Source organism: Aethina tumida, chromosome 3, assembly GCF_024364675.1.
Source record: "Aethina tumida isolate Nest 87 chromosome 3, icAetTumi1.1, whole genome shotgun sequence".
NCBI lineage: Eukaryota > Metazoa > Arthropoda > Insecta > Coleoptera > Nitidulidae > Aethina > Aethina tumida.
Window position 1 is genome coordinate 10653945 of NC_065437.1, and position 22915 is coordinate 10676859.

The following is a 22915-nucleotide window of genomic DNA, read 5'->3' on the forward strand; positions in this document are numbered from 1 at the left end:
AAATTTTGGTTCCAATTACAATCGAAGGAAAGATGTTTATTAAGCAAAAGTAAAACATACTTGTTTTTTATACCGTCAACAAAAGTGTGTGAACTGTTAACCTTTCCTAACAAATAATAGTATATTTAATATATTTTTAGAAGTGTAAAACTTCGCGTTGTGCACTTTTTGGTAGGGAATTATTATGCTTTCGTGTCATTGACATGCTTATGACTGGCGCATGCGCAGTGTGATGTGCGCCTTAAACACTTTTGGATGGGTGAAATCCCGAGCGTTCGCGTCACCGACATGCTTATACCAGTATATCTGTAGCTATACAGTTGACGTATAGTGTTGTGTATATTTTATAAGTGAAATTGAATGGATTTAGTGAAAAATTTATTTAAATATGTCCAATGATCGAAGTCTCAGTACTTACACAACATAAATTGGCAATCGATGCCGCTTTTGCGCGATATTTAAATAAATTTGAATCAAACATTTTCATTTCTTACTTTAGTTACCATAAGCCTATTGTATCATTTGTAGAACAAAATGAAATAATTTAAGTACAAAAAGTCTAAGTATTGTTGAAATTAATGATGACAATGATGCAAACAATTTAAATAATATGACTGTGTATTAATTGTTATTTCAATTAAATTGTATTTATATTTTCTCATGATCTTGTACAGCCCGTAATATATTTCAATAATAAAAAACCACATAAACATCCATATAATTGTTGCTCAGAGTGTCAATAGATGTGAAAACCAGATTGATTATGTTAATTTAATTCAAGCATTATGAAATTTCAAAATTTAATACTAAAAGTTCTAAACTTTTACTTCTATCGGCAGTCTCTATAACTGCCAATTTTATTTTTTTTTATTTATAATTTACTCAGCAACTAAAGTTACTTTGGAAATTCATCTGAGGTGGCTGTCAATAATTACAATTACCCTTTTGCAAAAGCCTAATTAGATTTTTGGTGGCACAGTCAAGCACCCTCAGTTTTTATACAACGATCAAAAATCCCCAAAACAAAATTAAACCACGCGAATCATTTTTGCCGCTGTAACCTGTCACGTGATTGGTTCAAAGCCCACTGCGCATACCTGATCGTCAACCGCGCCACAGCACCACATGTTTTTTGAGATGCGAATCGAGTAAGAGGTAGACATTTATTTCCGCGTTTTGTCCAACAATGTCGAACATGAAGTATATTTTGGTGACTGGCGGCGTTATCAGCGGCGTCGGTAAAGGAGTTATATCCAGTGCTTTCGGAGCTATATTAAAAAGTTGCGGCATCGAAGTAACTTCCATTAAAATTGATCCGTACATCAATTTGGATGCTGGCACGTTTTCTCCCTACGAGCACGGTAAATATCACCCAAACAACGTCGCATATTACTTTTTTATTATCGTCCTTTACGTACGGTTAAACACGTGCAGTTGTTATTGCGCTTTAGTTTATTTTTATAAAATGTTTTTACGCATTGTGGCGCCTAACCTCAAATTACTTTAGGCGAGGTTTACGTGTTGGACGACGGGGGCGAAGTGGATTTGGACTTGGGCAATTACGAACGATTCCTGAACATCACCCTTCACAGACAGAACAACATCACAACTGGTAAAATATACAAACAAGTCATTGATAGGGAGCGACAGGGGGATTATCTTGGCAAAACAGTACAAGGTATGTACCATTTTAAAACTACATAAACTCACATTAATTGTTAATATTTTTACAGTTGTACCACATGTCACAGATGCCATACAAGAATGGGTGGAGAAGGTGGCACACAAACCAGTCTCAGAGACTGGGAAGGTGCCTGAAGTTTGTATTATTGAATTGGGAGGCATTGTTGGTGACATTGAAAGCATGGCATTTGTTGAGGCATTCAGGCAATTTCAATTCAGGGTGAAGAGAGAGAATTTCTGTGTGGCACATGTGTCACTTGTACCACAGGTGAGTTATTTGACTTAGGTTTTTGTATAAACATTTTATTTATATTTTTTATAAAAATGAATATTAAAAAAAAAATAATTTCTTAATAAATTAAGTATATCAGTTCTGTTTCATATAATTTATTATTCACTTCAATAATTTAAGCCTTGGTAGTTCTTATCAAAAATTAGTCATAGTTATGAATGAATTCAACAATCAAATAATTCGTAGCTTTTAAATTAACCATGAAGCCAATTATTGCTTCCTAACCTGACCTGAGTATTGACTGATTAAATTTCGGGGGTCTAATAGCTCAATTAACATGTTGTGGCCTTGGATATGATTGAATGGTACAATCAAGAACAAAATAGATTTTCCTACAACAATCTACTAAAACACCTTCAAGTCGCCCATCAGTAGTTATGGGACACTGTTTTATAAATACATTATTTATATCTATCTTGTTATTTTAACAGCCAAAAACTACTGGTGAGCATAAAACCAAACCAACACAATCATCAGTCAGGGAGCTCAGAGGACTGGGTCTGTCCCCCGATATAATAGTATGTAGGTCCGAACGTCCAATTGGAGACAGTGTGAAAGACAAGATTTCCAACTTTTGCCATGTAGCCCCTGAGCAAATCATCAGTATACCAGACTTGTCGTCTGTATACGAAGTCCCGGTATTCATGGAAAATCACGGTATGTCGTCCTACTTGAACGAGCGTCTCAAACTAGGTTTGGACGTCACAAAAACGGGGAAACGGTACATGAAAGCGTGGATAGATCTGAGTGAACGAATGAAGCACTTGAAGGGTGAAGTTATTGTGGCAATCGTCGGCAAATACACGAGATTGGAAGATTCTTACACGTCAGTCACCAAGGCTTTACATCATGCTGGCATTAAGGCTGGATTCAAGGTACAAATCAAATTTATTGAAGCTTCCAACTTGGAGGAGACCATGTTGAACGACGATCCAGTTTCATATCACAATGCCTGGCATTCTCTGTGTTTGTGCGAGTAAGTTTTATTTTTATTTTGTGTTAACTTGGTGTTTTAACAATTATGTCGTTGCAGCGCTGTAGTTGTGCCGGGAGGTTTCGGCAAGAGAGGCGTCGAAGGTAAAATGGTGGCGTGCAAGTGGTGCAGAACCAACAACAAACCATTCCTGGGTATTTGTTTGGGCTTCCAGACTGCTGTGATCGAGTTCGCACGAAACGTTCTCAAATTAAAGGATGCTAATTCCTCAGAAGTCGTAGAGGATATAGAAAATCCAGTCATAATAGACATGCCTGAGTACAACACTTCAGAAAAGGGAGGAACCATGAGGCTTGGCAAGAGACCTACAATTTTCAGAAACTGCATAGAAGGCAGCAAAATCAGTAAGTGAATGGTACTAACTTCATATTAACTGAAGTATACAACTTTAATTTAATTACAGAACAACTGTATGGTAACAAAGATACAATATATGAAAGACATAGGCACAGATATGAAGTAAATCAAAAGTATTTAGAACAGTTGGAGAAGAGCGGACTTAAATTCGTAGGTTCTAGCACAGACGGAGAACGTTTAGAAATTTTCGAACTGGAAAAACATCCCTATTACGTGGGTGTCCAATATCATCCAGAATATTTGTCAAGGCCTCTGAATCCATCGCCGCCCTTCCTTGGACTTATCCTTGCCGCCAAAGATAAGCTGAAGGGTTATTTGGCGAAGGGTTGCAAATTTTCGCCCAGAGAGCCTCAATCTGAATATTATGATTCAGGTAATGAAATTACAGATAGTTTCTTGACCATAATCTAATAAATCTATGTTTAATTTAATTTTAGAAGGGGATGAGATGCTTGATGAACTTACAGTGAAGGTAAATAATTTATCTGCCAATGACACAGACAGCAGTGCGTACAGCAGTTCAAGCTTAAATTAGTGAATATCCAAGTATTTCAGAATTGTGATTTGACTAATTCCTGTTTTTATTTTTATGATTTCAATTATTTTTAAGAATTGAATTTATTTTCATATACATTTTAAAATGTAATATTGTTTTAATAAACAATAATTATTAACACGTGATTTATTTCTAAAAATAAATAACTTCGTAAAAGAACCTTAACGTTTATTTTGTAAAAAATACATTTTCTACAGGCTACTGGTGTCAGTAATCATTAAAGAATAAAAAAAATTAAGAGCCACGTGAAGGCACTTATCTAAATAAATCTCGTAATTTGGAAGATCGTTGCATTAAAACTATATATGTACAACCAAACAACAATAAAATATAAATAAAAAAACTCAAAATGGACGGAAAAAATAATACTAATAATATTAATATAAAAATAAGAATGTACCACAAAATATACACTGAACACAAGATCTAAAATATAAGTCTATAATTTCATAATTATGTATATGATAAAATAACATCTAGAGTGTATTTCTAAATATGCAAAATATCAAAATGCTATAGTTATAAATATGGAATTGATAAAAAATCTATTCAACATTGTAAGTAATCATAGATACCACCAATTTTTGTCCAGCAGTATCTAGTTGTGATAAAACGTGAATGAAACACTAGTTTAAATATGTAATATCAGAAGTAGGGCTCGGAATTTAATTCCAATATGTAATTAAAAATTTAAAAAACATAATCTGAATATTTCAATATTTGCATAATTTAATTGTCGACTTATAATACTGTCAATATTAAAGAGAATGATATTTTAATACTCCAAATTCCGAGCACTAATCAAATGTGTTAGAATATAATAAACGTCTGCTTTAAATATTCAAAACAGAATAACATTAATTGTACTCTTAGGCCCAGTTTATCTAATAAACGTAGTGATTATCCAAAATATGACGAAAGCCTTTGGCAAGAGAAATTTTAAATCGTTATGCTATAGAGAATTTATACATTCCCTGAGATTAATGCGCATTTATAATTGCTTCAATTTAGCTTACATTACTATGGATATTTGAGGAGTTTAAAACAGAAGTTTATTCTTCTGCTCTAAAGTCTTCAATTGTTTGTCATATCTTGGAGTCACACAACGTGTAGCATTGCAGTCATCAGTTCACTAAATGAACCATTCCTTCTTCTTCTGGACGTGATGACCCGTTGTCCCGTGAACAACGGCTTCGTCTGGGTCTATTGCTGAATCGGCACCAGCGTCTTCTTGTGTCAAGTATTCTCCTTTGTGTCTGTGTAAATATCTACCGATAACTACCGCTAATATGACCAGCGCCAAGAAAATTATTGCAAGAATACCTGAAAAACAATTAATTTAAATCAGTTCCTCAGAAATGAATTTAGATTACCCACTTCCTAAAATAGCTGAATCAGTTTGGTTGTAAGCTTTTCTTAATTTATCTTCGTCAACAATGGGAGGTGGTCTTGTTTCCACAATGTTGGGTGGATGAGTAATAGGTTCAACGCCACAGTAATCCTCAGTCAATGGTGCTAAAAATATGAATGAACAAATGCTCAATTTAAAACTTATTTTGTCACTTACTTCCAAGAGATTTAACATTTCCGGGCCCTTCCTGTTGGAACAGCAGTTTAAGCGGATAAATATCATCGAATTCCACCCTCGAAATACACCCTATAAATCCTTCCGTCATAGACTCGTTTTTGCCGATGTACATATATTGAATGTTATTAAATTGCGCATCTGCGGACGCCTTAATGTTGAAATTAAATTCCTTCGGTTCATAATTGTCGACTTGCATCACCAAAGTCGCACCCGCATTCTTCCTTGACAGCCTTAAGTCATGGAACTGTCCCAAACCAAAATGCTTCTCCGGATAAATAACTTCCTGTCTTTCAAAACCGAAATCGAATACCACCCTTAAATGTCCAGAGTTCGAGACCATAATTGTGAGGAACTCGCCGGAGATGTTCGACGAGAATCCCAACAAAAATCCTTTGGGATTGGTGGTGGTGAAGCCGACACGAATGTGTTCGGAGATGGTCGACCTCCAGGAACCGTCGAACTCGTATTTAACCAAAGAACTCTGTCGGAGGTTGACGCCAATTTCGTCGGCACAGATGGGACCCTTGAAAGCGGTCCACCTGCAGTCGCACCAGTAGCCGTCGTACCTTTCATGACAGGTGCCGTTGTTCAAGCACGGGTTGCTGCCGCACTTACCGACGCAACCTTCGGTTATTCCATAGAGACCCATTCGGGAGTAACGTCTTAGGTCGACGTGCTGACCGTTGATCAACAGGGCACGGATGCAACCGGTGAAACCGTCCCTGTAGTCGATTGAGGCTCCAATTACTAATTCGGAGGTCAGATGCAGTGCACGTACTGGGCCTGGGGGTTCCCGTACTTCAGCTTTTAAGGCTCCATCGACCACAATCATTGCTTCTTTGCGGTTCCTTTCCACCAATACGGAATGCCACTGGTCGTCGGCTAGTTTGTATGATGTTTCTCTGATGACGGCCATGGGGCCAGATCCTGCCTGATATTGGAACTGTAGTTGGTTGCCGCTCACGATGCTCAATTTGATGTAATCCTCAGGACCTTTGGAGTGGAATAGTACGGCGTTCTCCACAGCCGTTCTGAATTCAAAGTAAATGTCACCACTGTGACCCATGTCGAATGTTGGCAAGTTGATAGTTGCGTCTGAGATACGGAAAGTCACGACGTTGTTAAACAGGTCATCACCCTCACACAACAGGGGACCTAAGGTGTATCTGCCTTCTCGTTCATCCAAGGCGCTGCCAGTGTCGCCGAATCTCAGTTGTTTAACAGGCAAATTCTCCTTCTCTAAAATGTCACCAGAATCGACTTGCCAAATGTCAGAGGCAGCATCGCAGTTACACCACTTGGTGGGATCGATACAGGTGCCCGATATACCACACTCGCATTTCCTGGATCCCGGCAAAGCTCCACCCCAATAATCCATTTTCTGGTTGTGCCTGGACACCCACCAGGAGAACGGATGGAAGTTGCCCTCCTCAGATGGCGAGTTCAAGAGTCGGGCGTTCTTGCAGGCGTACTGAATGTGTTGTTTGCAAGTGGTGGACCGATTGATGAGTGCAGCTATCTGATCGTCGTCCGCTTCGTAGTGGATGTCCTGTTGGAAGCTGCCGGGCTCCTGGAAACCATCGACGGAAGTGGTCTCTTGGTTACTGTGATGCAGGACCGTGGCCACACGTCCGTCGGCGTAAAACTCGCAGGTCACCGGGAACGGTGCCAGCGGTCCACTGCCGTCCACGTCGATTTTGATGTCGGCACGCTGTCCGGTCGACTGAACGTTCTTGTACGCCTCGCACGACAACGAGTTGATGGAGGTGTGACATACGGCACCGCCGTAACCGGTGCCTTTACAATCGCACATGAACTCGACGGAATTTTGTTTGCAGGCTCCGCCGTGCTGACAAGGATTGGGGTTGCAGCGGTCGGACATGCGACAGGAGTCGAAGACGACCTCGTCCGGGCAACAGTATTCATCGCGCGTCCAATCAGTGGGCAACTTGAAGTTGCCGTCGATGCCGATGGTCCTCATGCAACCGATAAATCCGGGGATAAAGGTGCCCGAATACCCTAGGGCAACCGTCACGCCACCACCGATGAAATATTTGGCGCCTGTTTGTATTTTGAGCAGCCTGACGGTTTTCATTGGACGGTAATCCACTGATAAGACAAGACTGTTCTTCTGGATCGTTAACACTACAGAATGCCATCTGCCGTCATTGAAGGCCTCGTCGTAATTGTCGAATACTACTTTCGGATTGTTACCGGTTATCAATTCCACTTTGATTTTGCCTTCTTCCAAGTAAATCTAAAATGAAACGTATAATAAAAGGATTTATTAATATTTTTGTATACTTACAGCAACATAACCTGATGATGCAAAGGCGTGGTACATCAATAAACCGTTGTCTTCGTAAGTTCTGAATGCGAATGAAGCGTTCATTGAGCTCATGCCTTCATATCCATTTAATCTGGCATGTGATCTTCTGGTCAAAAAGGTGACTGGAATAATTGGAGGTTCCTGAAATATTTAACAATAATATCTTCCTCTAATTGCCATTAATTCCATTGACTTACAGGGCAAGTCCACATTGTGTTTATTTTCTCGTACTTGTAAGATTCGCCGTACTCGAAGGCTTGTTTCACGTCTTTTATTAAATTGGTTGAGTTAAGGTACAAATTTTCGATACATCCCGTGTAATTTTGCACCACAACGAGACCTTCTTGCATGTTAGGAACACCACCAACGTAAAACTGAAAGTAATATTATAAAATACAAGATTCTAGGTGATTCACCTAACTTATTCATTAGAAGTTTATGGAAGACGAAAAGAGGTGTACCTTTTTTCATTCTCAATAAACTTCAAATCATTAAGTTAGGTAAATCACCCTTTATAGTAATTAATAGTGACATACATCTCTGTTCAAATTGAGCCTATTGAATTCTCCTTTAATTTTATCCTGTACAACCACCCTATCCACAGAAAACAGAATGTCTCTTCTGTTGCGAGAGATCACAACGTCGTGCCAAATATTGTCGTCCAACAAGCTACCAACACTCAAGCTGGTAACAATTCCAGAACCCAAGTCAATGTTTAAAAGCATGCGATTTTCTCTCAGCTGGAGCGCTATGTAATCGCCTTGTGTTCCCCTACTGTACAACATAACTCCATTGGGAGCCGTAGTCTTGAATCTAAACCTTATACTCTCTCTAGATGCTGACACCGGATCTCTCAATAAATCTAACCTAAGTAAACTTGTACCATTGAAGTACATGTCGTCAGCCTCTGTAATATGAAAACCAAGTAATTTTAGGCGAGTTGTTTTAAAGCCAGTTGCTAAAGCCTTACCGTACTCACAGCCGAACAACTCTACTCTCATAGATATGCGGTCTCTCCATCTGGTTGGATTAATTCGAATCCATTGAGCAATTATCGGCACTTCGAATTCATTTTTGTACACGGAGTCACCGTCTGAATTACCTCTGAACATCTAGAATTTTGCAATGTGTTGAATTAAAGTGGTTTCCATTAATTTAGAAAAACTGCTCTTATTGTTTCAGTTTCACTTGTTTTCTTCAGGTGGATGTTTTTCAATTAATTTTAATGTTAAACCAACCTTGTAAAGATAAACTTAAAATGAATGAAAGAAGTAGAGTCGTTTTCATTCTGAGAAAAGGTAATTGATCAAGAGAAAAAGGTTAAAGTTGTTTACAGTGTTATTTTAGTAAAATATTTTAAACGAAACTGTTATCAACCTTGTGATAAGAACGTGAATAGGGGCACAACACAGGTTTTGTCTCCTTATTTGACGACAAAAACTATATTGTGCAGTAAGCCCCAATAAATCTATGCACCTCTGTCTCTCCCTGAGAGTCCGTGAAGCTCCTCCATCCTTCACCGTCGTCAGAGAATTGAACCACATATTCCGTGACAAATTCTCTGGTACCACTTCGACCTTGCGTTGCGATCGAACGAATTTCAAACCTTCCACCAAGACTGATTGTTAAAAAATGAAAATATGTACTTTCTTCCGGAGTCCAAGCTGATCCACCTAAGTTGGCGAGTAAGAAAATGTATGTAGTTAGTGTAGTGAGGGTGAAATGAACGTTAACTTTACGAACACATCTTAACGTTAAAGTGATGCGGCGCAGATCGAGTGTTAGTCAAGCATTAATTACAGTTACAGCAAGCAAGCAACAGTTTTCAGACGTACATATAGGCAAGCAAACATGCAACTAACTGGTTGGTTGGTTTTACACACTGTATACTCACAAATACAAGTGAATAACTAAAGCGGGGAACGGGAACAAAAAAAAAAAAAAACAAAAAAAAAAAAACAAAAGAAAACAAAACAAAAACAATGAGAACTTTTATACAATATGGATGAAATGATGAAATATTATCAACCACTTGAATAGCAAACAATTTTGTGGTCAATATTTTATCACATCCTGATCCCTTTAAAGTGTCGTTCTCACCATGGTGTTACCGCCTGACTCTTTGTAGTCGGCGTAGTCCAGCCCATTAGTGCCATAGCTTATGCCGTACTCCATAACATACTCATTACTGTGATGTCTTCCTTGCGTCCAGATTCTCGTCACGTTCATCACTTGGCCCAAGTCAATGATCAGTTGCTGGTCAAAGTCACTTTCGTGGGCGCTCCAGGCGTTACCACCTTTTTTGTTCATGAAATTATCACGATTAAAACTTGTCTAAACATGTAATGGTAATTACACTGGGTGATTCACTAACTTATTCATTAACAATTCATAGATAACAGAAAAAGATATTGAGATGAAATAACTACTTTTCTAATTCCTTTTGAACAAATTCTTTTCCTGTTTCACCGGAAGTAACATCAAATATATTATTTTCAATGATACACCCTGAATATTTTTTGTTTTTTACATTCTACATGTAATGACACATAAATTGGCTATACCAGGTCCTAAACCCAATGGTTTTTGAATTATTAATTTTTTTCCAAAAAATTTGGTAAGTAGAAGATCTAACTAAAATGTCTGTAAAACCACCTATTTGTTACTGGAAACTTTATTTTTGTATACACTTTAACCAAGAATCATTCTATAGGAGGCCATTATTAGTATTCCCAAATGTTATACAAGGTGTTCGTTTATTTATAACTTTGTGTGTGTATCTTAAATTATAAATGATTTTTTTTTATTTTTAATGAAACACGATATATAGTTTAATATGATTAAATTTAAAATTAAAAAATCTTGCGATAGGCTCTCCCTATACATAAAATGAAGTTTAACTGAAATCTTTCCTTCGTATATTGATTATTTAACATAAAATATAAAAATAGATAAATAATAATAAGTCTCTTTAAAATGAATATTATTTTATATATAAGGAATATTTATACCAATCGAAATCTTTTTTAATTATGAATTTAATTACATTAAAATTTACATGGTGTTCCACAGAAAATAACAAAGTTATTCATATTTTAAAATGCTAAAAATTAAAGGTAAAAATCGAACACCCTATATAAAATTTTGGAGTAATAATAATCGCTTATTATGAGATAACCTTTGTTCCAAAATTGGTGACCCTAAAGACATTTCTAGTTAAATCATGTTATAAAAATTTCAAATCAACGCCTTATTCCGTTCTCTATAAATTTTTAGTAAATCATTTAGGGGAATTACCCTGTTTACCAAAGTGTTTTTTAATAATGTAACCTTTTTCACTTTATAGGTGTACCATGACATGTTATATAATTTTTCTCCTCATTTAGTTAATAGATCCAAAATACGGATAATATCAGATTACAGCAAAAACTAAGCAACATCGTAAAAACTATAAGGAACAAAAATTTGGAAAAATTAAAATCGAAAACGTATAAAACTAAATATTAACCCTCTGATGATATCATGCAATCAATAACATAAGTGACACATTGCATGCAGGGGATACACATTGTGCCAATCTACTTCCTGATACTACTAAACATTTACGGAATCACTATTGATAAAACAAATTGTTAGTAACTCGTTTGTGGAATAATCAAATACATCAGTTATGTAACACTTTATTAACCATTTAATAAACCTATATGTACTAAAATTAACAATTTATGAAAACCCTTAAAAAATTAAATATTTGTGGTAATTTTATGCTTATAGTCTTATTTAATTAACCCCATTTCATACTATGTAAGAGCTCATGCAACACGCAAGAAAACTTGTAATTTAACTAAATTGACCCATTTCTCAATCTATTTATAGCCTATTTTTTATCCAACTTCTTAAAAAAATTATTGCAATACACGTCGTCCTTTTCAAGTAACGGTATTGCATCTGCCACCAATTCGGTAAATGTCAGTTCCCTAAAGACACAGTCTTCAACATCACCACTATTGATAGCAACAGCTGTACAATGTTCATCATCCAGTAGCATCTCCTGGAACGTCCAATTGGACAGCTTGTCGCCCTTTATAAACAGTTCAGTGTCCTTTACAACGTGACATTTGCTCAGCAATTTGGTATTGATCTTGAAACTAATGTCCTGCAAATTGACGGTGATCCCGACCCCTATGGCCTTAACGTAGCTCTCTTTCAAGCACCAGTGGCGACAGAACATGGCAATTTGAGCCCTCTCGTTGCCGGCATCCCGAATAGTACGCCACTCCGTCGACGAAAAATGCCTGGTCATCAGTCTGAAGAACTCACTCAAAGATTTACCACCCGTATATTCAAGTTTCATAACGTCTATCCCCAATTTGTTATCGGAACTTTCACCGGCTAATACCACGTAATCACCCTGATGGGACACATTAAAGTTCAATTGAGGGTAATTATCGGAGTCTGCTAGGTAGGGTTTACCCTTTTCGTCGCGGAGAAACTGTATCGAGTTGTACGGTTTGTTCGACAAATTGCTGACGAACTTTCTCATCATTAGTCGACCGACTAGGGATGATTTGAAGTCTTTTTTGAAAACAAATCTGCCCAAACGGGCCTTTTCTTCCGTTTGTACGTACGAGGTCGCCAATAACATGTCGCAATGTGACGGGTTCCATTTGGATATGTTGAAGGCCCAACGTATACTTTTTGAAGGCATTTTTAACTTCGGTTTTTAATTGGACAGTTCAGTTTTGGAAACCTAAACAACGAAAACTAAATTAACTTTAAACTGATGCTGACAATTATGCTTGTTGTTAATAAGCATGCAATATTTACATTTATTATGCAAATTGTAATAGAAGCAAGCCTCCCAATTATGCTTTAATTAATTTAGTTTTCTTGCATGATAAATTTGTCCCAATGTAGCGTTTTTTATAAGTAATCAATATTCTTATGGTGGTGGTTTCGTTAATGTTAATCCTTTTTATCACAAACTATTTCAAAAAATTGTTTGGTTCTTAAAAACTGTCACTATGTATTTTCTAATCAACACACACACAAATCTGTATGTATAATTATTCCACAAACATGAGTTGCTATAAATTTCAATACAATGTAAATTAACAATGTCACTTACCATACAACACTGCATTTTGTGGACCCCTTTCAGCCATAGAGGAGGTAGCTTTAAGCACAGCTCGTTCCAATAAAGGTTGATTGCATTCATACTCATTATAAAACTCTGAAATGGTCAATTAATAAATAAATTCATATGACTCATGTTGGATTGAATTTTATTAGTTTATTCTTCATAACATTTCTAAGTGGATTTTAAAACGTATTTTATAATGTATAATCAAATAATGCATTAATAAAAGAATTGAGATTTTAAAATATCTTCAAAATTACATTTTTGTTGATTGTTTATGCCATTTAAACATGGACATTTAAAATCGTGGTCAAACTAAGCTTTTTCATAAAGTACTTGATTTTCAAATATAGGTATAAGTAAAATGTAATTATATTAATTACCTGCTGTAGTTTTTTGAATGAAAATGAACAAAACTAAATAAATAATATAGTTTTCCATTGCTACATGACACAACCCAACAGTTACACCCAACAACGGTGACAAACTAAAGAGGAAGGGATCAAAATCTCTTAATTTGATGTGGAAGATGCGTCGAAAGCGTGTATTAGACAAGAACAGAATGATGTAGGTGTGTCTGAGGTGTTTGCCTACATTTGAACTACTTGTCTCGGTAGCATTTTCTAAAATAACGTATTTTTTAACAGAAAGGGGTAATAATTTTGGTTACTGAAAACAATTTATAACATTTTTAATCGTATTACGCTAGTCGAATATGTGTATAGAAATATGAACCAACTGATTGATGGTAAAACAAGATAGGCAAATGATACAACTAATTTAAAGAACATAGGAAACTGTAAGGGAAATAGAAAGTTCTTAGGGACGTAAATGAGAGGGCGACAATTAATTGCGTAATTTTCCACTTGTTGGCTGAACTAATATAAAATAAATATTTAAAATTATGAAACATAAAGACATTTAAAATAACAATCTATATTTAATTTTAAAAGTACTTGGAAATGTTCCTTATAGATACCCTCCCCTATTAAAACCAAAGAGTTCTTGCCTCCAATTTTAAATTCCCAACCAATAATATTCCAAGCATATTTCTTTGATTAAGCAATACACTTTTTAACCTTGTAAATTTACTTACTACTTTACGAGCTCGTAAGAGAAATAATTATTAATTACCGGCATACAGGGACCGGCACTAGTCGTTGATACTCGATCCAGCAGAATACTAAGTAGAATTCCATCATGACTGTCGGAAAGGTATTTTACAAATATTCATATAATTTAACGTTATTAATCCAACAATTTGTACGCAGGTAATCAGTTGCAAAGCTGCCGTAGCTTGGGGCCCTAAGGAAGATTTAAAAATCGAAACCATTGAAGTAGCACCGCCCAAAGCGCACGAAGTCAGAATTAAAATCTTGTACACCGCCGTGTGCCACACGGATTCGTACACCTTAAGTGGACAAGACCCCGAGGGACTTTTCCCAGTGGTTTTGGGCCATGAAGGTGCAGGTATTGTTGAAAGTGTTGGCGAGGGTGTCACATCAGTCAAGCCTGGTAAGTTTCATTAATTACTTGTCAGACTGTTTCTTATTGGCAATTTGATAGGTGACAAAGTTATCCCCTTGTATGTCCCACAATGTGGGGACTGCAAGTTCTGCAAGTCTCCAAAGACCAATCTGTGCCAGAAAATTCGAGTAACCCAAGGTCAAGGGGTAATGCCCGATGGTACATCTAGATTTACTTGCAATGGGAAACAATTGTACCATTTCATGGGCACTTCAACATTCAGTGAATATACCGTCGTCGCCGATATTTCTATAGCTAAGGTAAGTTCTATATATTTTGCCTTGGTTAAAATCAATGAATGTATGCTCATTCTTCTTAATTGTTAATAATTTATACCACATATGTTTACAACATTTTTTATGACAAAACATAAGTCTCATATTTGTGACCTTTGACTGATTATCAGTCAGTCACATCTTAAAGTAATAATCATTTTATATAATAAAATTATCTATCAGATAAATTAATGCTACTCATTCAACATGTGTAGATATTAAAAATATAAACATCAACATTATGAAATGTTATAACATATTATGACAATTAGTTTATTAATTTGGTTGAATTTTTATTAACCCTCAACAATTTTTGTAATAATTATATGTACATATTTTTGTACTTGAATTATCTAACTGCTGAATTAACAATTAATTATGAATATTAAACATGTTTACTAGATCGACGATTCTGCGCCTCTTGATAAAGTATGTCTGTTGGGATGCGGAGTACCAACCGGCTACGGAGCCGCATTGAACACGGCCAAAGTAGAAAAGGGTAGCACGTGCGCCGTCTGGGGCTTGGGTGCAGTCGGTCTGGCCGTAGGCTTGGGATGCCAGGCTGCCGGAGCCTCTAAAGTTATCGGTGTCGACATCAACCCCGACAAATATGAAATCGGTAATAAAATTCATAGTGTTTAAAATTTTACTTTAATTTATTTCTTAATTTACAGCCAAGAAGTTTGGATTCACCGAATTCGTCAACCCAAAGAGCTACGAACGTCCGATTCAAGAAGTGCTTGTTGAACTGACCGACGGAGGTTTGGATTATACGTTCGAATGTGTGGGCAATGTGCACACTATGCGTGCGGCTTTGGAGGCCTGTCACAAAGGCTGGGGTGTGTCCACTATTGTAGGAGTAGCCGGCGCCGGACAAGAAATCAGTACTCGTCCGTTCCAACTGGTCACCGGAAGGGTGTGGAAAGGAACCGCCTTTGGAGGTTGGAAGAGTGTGGAGAGTGTCCCGGGATTGGTAAACGACTACTTGAACAAGAAATTGAAGCTGGACGAGTTTATTTCTCATAATTTACCATTTGATAAAATTAATGAAGCTTTCCACTTAATGCACAAAGGAGAAAGGTAATAACTGAGATAATATTCTAATAGTTCTAAATAAAATTCTAAATTTATATATTTTTCAGCATTCGCACCGTTTTGGCATTCAGTAACTAGTATTTAAACAGGATCTATTTTTCTACCAAATATTATAATTTTGTAAGAAATGTTTATTACCATTTAGTTGATAATACAAGTTCAAAAAAATAACAATGATTTTCATTTCTTCTGAATCATTTTTTGAGATAAAGTTTGGCAGATCTGAGTGTGTTTAATGGCCAACATTTGCTTTACAAAGTCCTCATTGTTTACCAAAGATTTTAACGCCGACTCATTGATGATATTGATAAGTGACAAGCCATCTTCTGATTTGAACTTATCTGGAAATTTTTCCAAGGCTCTGCATATATTTTTGGCTACACAAACGTCGATTTCCAAGTCAGACTGTCTTTGCATAATATGCTGAAATAGTACAAATAAGTATTAAATATCATAAATTATTATTAGTCTGTACATACTTGAAGCACCTGTCCATAATTATGAATGCAGTGCTTTAAGGCACTGTGAATTGGATTTAAAAGATCTTCATGTCCACCTTCTTGGCTTTTAACTAGATGACATAACAGAATGAGGACGTCACTTAACAGTTCAATTGTGTTGCAAGGACCTGATTTGATGTCAATTTCTTTTGCAATTTCAAGCCACTCAGAAGTCACACATTTGGGTAAAACCTATGAGTTACAATATTAAACATCAACTAAACAATTGAAGAATTTATTTCTCACCTGTATTAGTTTGGTTACACATTCTGAATTATTATCTGTATCAAAGGTTTCAAAGAGGTAATTTAAAATAGTTTGTATACCTAATTTATAATTTAAATAATCTTCATAAAACTTAACAAAAATATCTTCACTTTTGGTGTGAACTGAAATATTAATTACAATTAGAATCATATAGGGTGATATCATAACTTGATGAAACATGCAGCAAAGCTATAAGTGAAATTTTGTTAAAAAAATTAAAAATATAGTCGTCAAGTTATAATTGTTAGAAAAAATTGAGTATGAAATAAATTTCTAATGAATAAATTAGGTAAATAACAATATTAACTGAATAAAATACCTTCATATCCATCAGTTGAAACATCACATTGGTTCTTTATTATGTTAACAACATTTTTTACATTATCCTGTTTTATATTGTCAAATTCCAAAAACGTACACCTCTGGCTGTTCATAATATTCAGCAGAGTTACAATGAATTCCTTTGAGTTCTCATGAACTTCAACTTTTAACTTTAGAGCCTAAAGTCAAATGTTAAATAAAAATAATGAAATTTAAACAAATTGCAATACTTACACTGCACAGTTGCAAATTTACATTGAAATCACTCATATTTCCTTGTGCTTCCTCATTGATAAGTGATAATATAATTTTATTAATTACAGTAATATTCGAGAAATATTTAATTTCTAACAATGTATTTAAGAGTTGAATATACTGTGGGAGATTTTGTGAAGATGGCTTATATTCCTTTAATATTTCATGAAATATATTTAAACCAATGTTTTCAATTTGTGCCAACTCCTTAATTGAAGCAAATAAGTCCTTCAGTGAGGTAGTATAATAAATGTTCTTCACACATTCCTCATATATGAACTTCAGCACAGCCTTTGGATTTTGCATAAGCAGTAAAACGACATCTTTCATAAATCCGTCACCGTCACCATCACCTCCCAACTTGTTAAACAAAATCACCAATTGCTGGTGCACATTGTCATTTAAATTTTTTTTAAAGCCATTCTGATAAAAGTGTCGTACGGCGACAAAGATTAGCTTTTGGGTATCCAAAAAAGCAATACATTTGATGGCTATCTTGTTAATATCCGATTCGTCCGAAAGGGTGGTCAAATTCAACAAACGAATTACATCATCCTCCTTACACAAATGGGCCCAAGTGTTCACACACTCAATTGCATCCTTGTTTTTGACAAAATGTCTGTTCAAAAGGGCTTTATACCATCTCTCTTGATCTGCATCTTGTTTGTTAATTTTTTTGATAATTGTTTCAATGTCAGCCTCAAATATTTGCTCACTCAATGATTTTGGCTTTCTTGCCATTGTTCCTAACATGCTGACCATTTGAGAAGCAGGTTTGTACTTGTTGAAATCTTCTATTATTAGGTATGCTTTTGTTGAGATTGCTTCTTGTAGACTTTGTTCCTCCAATTTTACCTGAATATTTGAATTTTAATATGGATAATAAATAAAGATACACAGAGATACATACCTCTGCCCATGTAACAAAAACATCAAGTGTAATGTTGCCTATAAGTGAACAACAAGTTGACAAGATATTCTTAATAAACTTTTCTTGTAAAGCATTATTTCTGTTGCACTTTGACAATAGATTGAATAAGTTCAATAAACTGTTACCCATGTGCTCATGGATGTCACTCCTTTTCCAATTTTGGATTTTATCTGGAGGAAGACCAGTTAAATTTACCATCATTGTATATGTTAATTTGTTCAATTGTTCTATATAATCTTCATCCTAAAACTATTACATATAAATAACTGAACAAATATTTACAATTAACTTACCATTTTGGTGAGACTATTTGAAGACAAAATATCCACAGTGGAGTTTAGAAACATTGTTGAGTAAGTTAGTTGAACTTTAGGATCAGATTTATTTAAACACATTAGTATTTGTTCTATTATTTCAACTGTAATTTTTACTGGCAAATTTATCAAAACATTGGCCAAAGCTTTACATAAATCCAAACCATACACAATATGTACCAAGACACATTTGGATAATTGTGGCATGATGTTTATTAAATGAGCATATTTTTCTAAATGAAAATCATTGTTGAATTTAGTGTTTAAAATGAAAAATAAAACTATGTCCTCAACATTTTTTAAGTACTCCTCATTGATCTTATTATCCCTAATGTAATTCTTGGAAGACAAACATGCTTCCATTTCCATTACTATAGTTAAAATTTTATCTTCATTTCCTAAATCAAATTAAATCCAATTAGATGATTTGAAATTAGTTTTTTATATTTTTTTTACCTCCTTTGTGATTAATTTTGGTAAATTCTCCAGTCTTTCTTACTATTCCTAGTAGTATGCCTTGTACTATAACAAGATCGTGTGTCAAATCCATGTTGAGAAACTTTATATTTTTCTGTAGACAATCCCGGATAAAGAAAAGTCTCGTCTATGTGCGAAATCTTGGTAAAGGCGGTATCATAAAAAGTGATGAATTAGGTTATGTAGTATTTGAACTACCCAAACAAATTAATAAAAACAGTATAGTGACGTTTCCTAAAATTATGTCAACATAACCTTAATTGTCGAAACATCAAATTTCGTATAAAAATTGTTAAAAAACGTTTATTATTTATATAACTAGAAAATAAAATTAATAAAATGTGGAAAACATTCTCATGGCATGATAAATTAATTTTAATAAAAATAGAAATTTTAAACAATGAATTAAAAATAACATTGACCAATTTTATAAAAACTTGGGGTAAAATATACTTAAAACAAGAAATATTTGATAAATTCGCAGTATGTATGTACTAATATGTTATGTTAATGTTACTTGATAAATAATTTTAAGGAATTCAATCCCCGATATAAAATTTCAAATGAGACAGTTTTAACATTGATAACTAAGTTATTCTCATCACTGGAATTAAATGATATAGAATGTGATGAATCTGAAGAAGTGTTTTCACTCACCATCAACTCCAACATTTCTGAAAGCAGGCTCAAATATAAATTTGAGTTGTGTAAATTAGATTCAAACTTGGTTTGTTAATTAAGAATTAATGTTATTGTTTATTGATGTGTTCAGTTTTCAGAAGAAATCATTTTACCAATGATCAACACAATTAAATATGTGGAAAATCAAAATAAAACTTTATTAAGCTTGATAGAAAAAAAGGATAGAGAAATTGAAGAATTTAAATTGGAATTTGGCAATATTGGAAGAAGTAATAACGTTTTCTAACAAATCCAAAGTATTAATTATGGTTATTACAGGAGACTTAGTGACAGTAAAATTTGAAAAAACCTCAAATGACCCACAAAATGAAAACTTATTGTTGAATGTATTTGGTCAGTCTAAAACAGTTGTTGATAAAATTGAACCAAAATGTGATAAAGAAAAATTAAAAATTTCTGAGTAAGTTCATGAAATATGATAAAATAATTATATCAATTTATATTGTTTTAGGGGAAATTCAATTTCAAGGCCCATTTCAAAGAAGAAAATAAAAGTTTATTCAGGAAAAACTGTCAAAACAAAAAAATAATTGTTAATAATATCTAATTGGTGCCTCCAAAAAATTGTTCTCAGAGGCATTTTAAAATCTTTCATTCAAAAAATATAAAAAATGCCTCTGATAAGTTCTAGTGTTAATTATTTTAATAAAATTTTAAATAAAAAATAAATTCCAGATTTATTGATTAAAAAATATATAACATCTAAAATATAAAACATATTTTATATATAAACATAATTGTCAAGTGAATTGAAACATTTTTATAATGGAACACTAAATATTAATCAACTTCACCACCCTTTTCATACATATCAAATAAAATCAGCATTGAAATCACAGTTTCTTTTGTAAGATTTTATAAAATCAATACGTTGCTTCATGTAAATAATGAGATACTTGTGATAAATCTTGAAGTATATCTAAAAATAAAATTGTCAATAAAACATGAATGAAAATGTATAACAAATATAATACCAGATATTTGGCTGTTGTCCTCATTTAAGTCTAATTTACTCCTAACGTCTAAAGCACTAAACTTTTTTAAATGAACCAATTTAGATAAAGGAAGAGACTTATTTCGTTGGCCTTTCATAATATTTATTTTTTTAACAGCAGTTAGTCTCACATCCTCGCTAGTCTTTATGGAACTGCGGTAAAGTATGCTGCGATCTTTTAAAATTTGGTTTCCTCTGTTCACAATATGTTCAAAAAATGTTTTGGGAGCTTCCACCTCTTTGGCAGTATCTTCTGGTAAATCTAAACAAATGTAAACATTAATTATTGAATATGTACACCAAGATAAAATTACCTGTATCAGTGCACTGCGGAATTTCATGCTGTACATAGTAAGTCCTCATGTCCTTAATGCAAGTCATCAACACTCTGCATCTTTTTAAAATTTTTGTACTACCAAGATTTGATGAGTTTATATTGTCAGTTAGAAAAGTTTTACAGGCTGCTTTCAATTCATAAAAAACTAAATTGGTGTAAATAATAAAAATTATACAATGTTGTAAATAATACATACATACCAGTTTTAAAATTTGTAAGAGAGTTCTTGATTTTACCATCTTTTATGCCTTGTTCAACATTATTAGATTCTTCAGATTCTTTGATTGCTATTGGCATGAAATCCTTTAGAACTGTGGAATTTTTGATGAAGGGTTCAATTACTTTTCGATTTATACCTTTATCTACTATTTCAGATAATTTCTCAATTATTTGTTTGTTTTCCTCGTAAATTACCTGCATTAGAACAACGAATTTAGTTAAAAAAAATCAATTAGTTGAAATTTCTGAATACCTGACAAAAAGCAAGAGGATCAATGATCAAAAAAATCAGCTCCTGTAATATTTTAGATTCCTGTATCCAGTGCTTTTCTAATGTAAGTGCAAAGTTAACATTATGTACTGAATCATCTTGAAGTACTGCTGTTAATGCTGGTATTAATTCACTCTCTAATCCTTCCAAACTAGCTAAACAACTTCTAATCTTAACTATTCCTTTAAGAACACAATTTTTTATTATAAATTCACTTTACTAAACAATATATACATACTTTCTGTAGGACTTGTTACTGAAACTGCAAATAGACCAATCTGCATAATTCTGTCAATATGCATATCAAAGTCAGCAACTAGTACATCCAACTTGTCAGTTTGTCCTCTATTTTCTCTGTTGAAGCAAAAGTCATGGATTTCCTGTAAAGCTTGGGTATACTCAGAGAATACCTGTAAACTTAGTCTTAAAACGGCTGTGTTGACTTTGCTTTCTAATGCACATAATTTATCATTACAACTATCAGCAAATAAGTTAACCATAGCCTTGTTTTTTAGAGGTTCTGATATTTCATTAATTAATTGCTCTAATGAATTTAAAACCTAAAATAATAAATTTTAATGAAAATATCATAAACTAATTTAGTAAAATTACAGCTTGGCTGCTTCCTTTGATAATCTTTTGATCAACTGGTAAAGCTATTTGGGATATCGACATGGCATGACACAATACTTCTTCAATGAGCAATTTGGCTTCGGTCACAATTTGCATCTCCCTCCCTTCAGCATCATAAATTTCAGCTAACTTATCTAGTGATTTGTCCATCCATGAAATAAAATTATTGGATGGATCATCGCAGACCTTGTTTTGCAATGAGTTACAAATACCATCCAAACACCAAAACAGTTGTTTTGTTACAAAATTTCTTGCCTCCTAATAAATTGAATAAATTATTGTTAAGTGTTTTTATTTGATACTAATTCAAATTACCGTTAGGGGTTCTGATATTTCAGTTTCTTTCACAAATATGTTTACTAACAGGCACAATAAAGTTGAACATTGTTTTAAATGTAGAAATAATGTTTGTTTTGATTCTTTATGTGTAGTTTCCAGCAGAGATTTCTTAAATTCCACAATCAAAGTTGTAATATTTGTAAAATTTAAGCACAATTCCTAAAAACATCAAATTAATTAAATAAATAAATGAGCTTTGTACAACTTACTTGAAACCATTTCAGCACATTTTCTTTAATTAATATATTGGAATCTAATGTTTCCAAAAATTTCTTACAAATTATAATTTGCGTATTTAATTTTTCAATAAAATCGTTCATTGTTTTGTTTATCTAGCAACCGTTGATTTGAACACGATTCAAAAGCAAAATCAATACCAACATAAAAAAGTCCCTGATCAATTTTTTGAGGAATATCATAATAATATTATATTAATACAAAAAATAAATAGAACCACATCAATAAGTTGAAAAGATTTAATGTATCTATATGAGTGAATCTTAAAATCTAATTTGAGTG

At 34.0% G+C, this 22915-nt stretch overlaps 7 protein-coding genes across 9 annotated transcripts; 3 read left to right on the top strand and 4 right to left on the bottom strand.

Moving 5' to 3' along the window:
• Positions 1 to 1123: 1123 nt before the first annotated feature.
• Positions 1124 to 4000, top strand: LOC109598488 (CTP synthase). Its single transcript, XM_020014399.2, has 7 exons — positions 1124 to 1361; positions 1508 to 1678; positions 1734 to 1951; positions 2407 to 2951; positions 3009 to 3313; positions 3373 to 3699; positions 3764 to 4000. Exons 1-7 carry the CDS (start codon positions 1187 to 1189, stop codon positions 3859 to 3861), a joined length of 1839 nt encoding a protein of 612 aa, XP_019869958.1. The 5' UTR covers positions 1124 to 1186; the 3' UTR covers positions 3862 to 4000.
• A 33-nt stretch (positions 4001 to 4033) lies between these two features.
• Positions 4034 to 13408, bottom strand: LOC109598518 (neurexin-4). Of its 3 annotated transcripts, none has more exons than XM_049965690.1 (10): positions 13323 to 13408; positions 12928 to 13032; positions 9276 to 9472; positions 8770 to 8911; positions 8336 to 8706; positions 7997 to 8173; positions 7779 to 7940; positions 5450 to 7727; positions 5260 to 5397; positions 4034 to 5205 (listed from the first exon to the last, which is right to left on the bottom strand). In XM_049965690.1, exons 1-10 carry the CDS (start codon positions 13378 to 13380, stop codon positions 5015 to 5017), a joined length of 3819 nt encoding a protein of 1272 aa, XP_049821647.1. In that variant the 5' UTR covers positions 13381 to 13408; the 3' UTR covers positions 4034 to 5014. The 3 variants fall into 3 exon arrangements, with proteins under 3 accessions (XP_049821647.1, XP_049821648.1, XP_049821649.1); XM_049965691.1 differs by lacking the exon at positions 9276 to 9472 and adding an exon at positions 9900 to 10096; XM_049965692.1 differs by lacking the exons at positions 12928 to 13032; positions 13323 to 13408 and adding an exon at positions 9900 to 9986.
• On the bottom strand, positions 11464 to 13035 carry LOC109598519 (L-aminoadipate-semialdehyde dehydrogenase-phosphopantetheinyl transferase). Its single transcript, XM_020014432.2, has 2 exons — positions 12928 to 13035; positions 11464 to 12549 (listed from the first exon to the last, which is right to left on the bottom strand). Exon 2 carries the CDS (start codon positions 12505 to 12507, stop codon positions 11677 to 11679), a length of 831 nt encoding a protein of 276 aa, XP_019869991.1. The 5' UTR covers positions 12508 to 12549; positions 12928 to 13035; the 3' UTR covers positions 11464 to 11676.
• Positions 13409 to 14020: 612 nt separating the features above from the next.
• On the top strand, positions 14021 to 16010 carry LOC109598526 (alcohol dehydrogenase class-3). The gene is made up of 6 exons (XM_020014438.2): positions 14021 to 14154; positions 14211 to 14454; positions 14506 to 14726; positions 15144 to 15360; positions 15416 to 15821; positions 15884 to 16010. Exons 1-6 carry the CDS (start codon positions 14140 to 14142, stop codon positions 15912 to 15914), a joined length of 1134 nt encoding a protein of 377 aa, XP_019869997.1. The 5' UTR covers positions 14021 to 14139; the 3' UTR covers positions 15915 to 16010.
• LOC109598525 (uncharacterized) lies at positions 15947 to 19076 on the bottom strand. The gene is made up of 8 exons (XM_020014437.2): positions 18881 to 19076; positions 18404 to 18822; positions 18090 to 18353; positions 17159 to 18034; positions 16923 to 17103; positions 16583 to 16725; positions 16316 to 16528; positions 15947 to 16259 (listed from the first exon to the last, which is right to left on the bottom strand). The coding sequence occupies exons 1-8, from the start codon at positions 18972 to 18974 to the stop codon at positions 16017 to 16019; spliced, it is 2433 nt and encodes an 810-aa protein (XP_019869996.2). The 5' UTR covers positions 18975 to 19076; the 3' UTR covers positions 15947 to 16016.
• Positions 19077 to 19181: 105 nt separating this feature from the next.
• LOC109598509 (uncharacterized) lies at positions 19182 to 20277 on the top strand. Its single transcript, XM_049964829.1, has 5 exons — positions 19182 to 19384; positions 19437 to 19628; positions 19674 to 19812; positions 19862 to 20003; positions 20055 to 20277. The coding sequence occupies exons 1-5, from the start codon at positions 19241 to 19243 to the stop codon at positions 20131 to 20133; spliced, it is 696 nt and encodes a 231-aa protein (XP_049820786.1). The 5' UTR covers positions 19182 to 19240; the 3' UTR covers positions 20134 to 20277.
• A 2-nt stretch (positions 20278 to 20279) lies between these two features.
• LOC109598483 (serendipity locus protein alpha) lies at positions 20280 to 22861 on the bottom strand. The gene is made up of 9 exons (XM_049964828.1): positions 22606 to 22861; positions 22373 to 22555; positions 22037 to 22315; positions 21663 to 21984; positions 21407 to 21606; positions 21135 to 21348; positions 20912 to 21079; positions 20578 to 20859; positions 20280 to 20522 (listed from the first exon to the last, which is right to left on the bottom strand). Exons 1-9 carry the CDS (start codon positions 22714 to 22716, stop codon positions 20467 to 20469), a joined length of 1815 nt encoding a protein of 604 aa, XP_049820785.1. The 5' UTR covers positions 22717 to 22861; the 3' UTR covers positions 20280 to 20466.
• Positions 22862 to 22915: the final 54 nt, after the last annotated feature.